A 1,795-nucleotide genomic window follows, 5' to 3' on the forward strand; every position below is an offset into this window, starting at 1 on the left:
TCAGGTAGTTATCTGTTCATCTTCAGGTACAGTTATCTGTACAGCTTCAGGTACAGTTATCTGTACAGCTTCAGGTACAGTTATCTGTACAGCTTCAGGTACAGTTATCTGTACAGTTTCAGGTACAGTTATCTGTACAGCTTCAGGTACAGTTATCTGTACAGCTTCAGGTACAGTTATCTGTGCAGCTTCAGGTACAGTTATCTGTACAGCTTCAGGTACAGTTATCTGTACAGCTTCAGGTACAGTTATCTGTACAGTTTCAGGTACAGTTATCTGTACAGCTTCAGGTACAGTTATCTGTACAGCTTCAGGTACAGTTATCTGTACAGCTTCAGGTACAGTTATCTGTACAGCTTCAGGTACAGTTATCTGTACAGCTTCAGGTACAGTTATCTGTACAGCTTCAGGTACAGTTATCTGTACAGTTTCAGGTACAGTTATCTGTACAGCTTCAGGTACAGTTATCTGTACAGCTTCAGGTACAGTTATCTGTACAGCTTCAGGTACAGTTATCTGTACAGCTTCAGGTACAGTTATCTGTACAGCTTCAGGTACAGTTATCTGTACAGCTTCTGGTAGTTATCTATACAGCTTCAGGTAGTTATCTGTATAGTTTCCGGTAGCTATCTATACAGCTTCAGATAGTTATCTGTATAGCTTCACCTAGTTATCTGTACAGCTTCAGGTAGTTATCAGTACAGTCATTATGTTTACTGATGTAAACATAATGATAGTGATGGCTTGGAATTAAACACACGCACCTTGCTGTGGACTCCGGAAGACCCGAGTACTGCTGACTGTTTTCACTGGATTTGAACACCTTTTTCGTCATTATAATTATTTCACTCACTCACTTCAACAATTTTCTTACAATCAAGTTAATATTTCTTGTCAGGTTTGAGTGGTCATTGCAAGGATGAACCCCTGAGGTGCGTCTTCAACATGTCCTCCATTCTCAGTTTGTTCTCAGAAAAAAAATGACAGATCAAAAAATGCTTAAAGGAATATTATAAAGGCATCTATCTCACTGCATAGAAATTTAAGTTCAGAATCTGGGTAAAACGAGTTCAGTGAGTTACAAAAATATACAAAACATTTGGCAGAATTTAAAATGGGGGGTTGTATAATTATGTAATTTTTCCAATGTATCTGGTTGTGGTGCCAAACGAATTATTAGCCAAAAAATTCAATAAATAAATAAATAAATAAAAAGTTATAGAAAAAAATTGCCCTAATATTGACTATTTGACAGCCATCTTCACTGACTTTTAACTGTTTAAACAATGGATGAAGGCGTAGAGAAAATATTAAAGAACTAAAAACAGCAATATGTTACTTCGGGCTCACCATAGCCTGTGCTACTTGGAATTTTTTGTTCCAAGTAGCGAATCTTAAAAAACAACAACAACAACAATATGTTTTAGACCTTTTTTAGTGTGAAATTGCCTGAGAAAATATTACTTCATTTCACAACTACTTTGCCTATATGATAAGTAAAATTGACACACATGTAAATATAGCAATTTCAGAATATAGTTCCGCTTAGCAATTCCGTAAAATGTTTGTTGTGTTCAACGTTGTCGAGCATTATGGAAGCATCAGTCAACTGAGGAGTAACCCGGTAACTACCCGGGTTACCCGGTAACTCTAAATCCTGAATGGTTTCCACCACCACAGTACCATATAGAGCCGTAAAGTAACCAGTTTTGAATGCAAATTGAAAGTCAGAGGTGTGTAGTTGGCCAACTAGAAAGTCATGAATATATATTAATCGTATAATAGTATGTTTAAT

The 1,795-nt window shown here is 36.6% G+C and overlaps 1 protein-coding gene across 1 annotated transcript; it reads right to left on the minus strand.

Annotated features, from left to right (window-relative positions):
• Positions 1-835, minus strand: LOC138355378 (A-kinase anchor protein 5-like). Its single transcript, XM_069310269.1, has 2 exons — positions 718-835; positions 1-575 (listed from the first exon to the last, which is right to left on the minus strand). The coding sequence occupies exons 1-2, from the start codon at positions 833-835 to the stop codon at positions 1-3; spliced, it is 693 nt and encodes a 230-aa protein (XP_069166370.1).
• Positions 836-1,795: the final 960 nt, after the last annotated feature.

The sequence above is a fragment of the Procambarus clarkii genome, chromosome 6 (genome assembly GCF_040958095.1).
Source record: "Procambarus clarkii isolate CNS0578487 chromosome 6, FALCON_Pclarkii_2.0, whole genome shotgun sequence".
Classification (NCBI taxonomy): domain Eukaryota; kingdom Metazoa; phylum Arthropoda; class Malacostraca; order Decapoda; family Cambaridae; genus Procambarus; species Procambarus clarkii.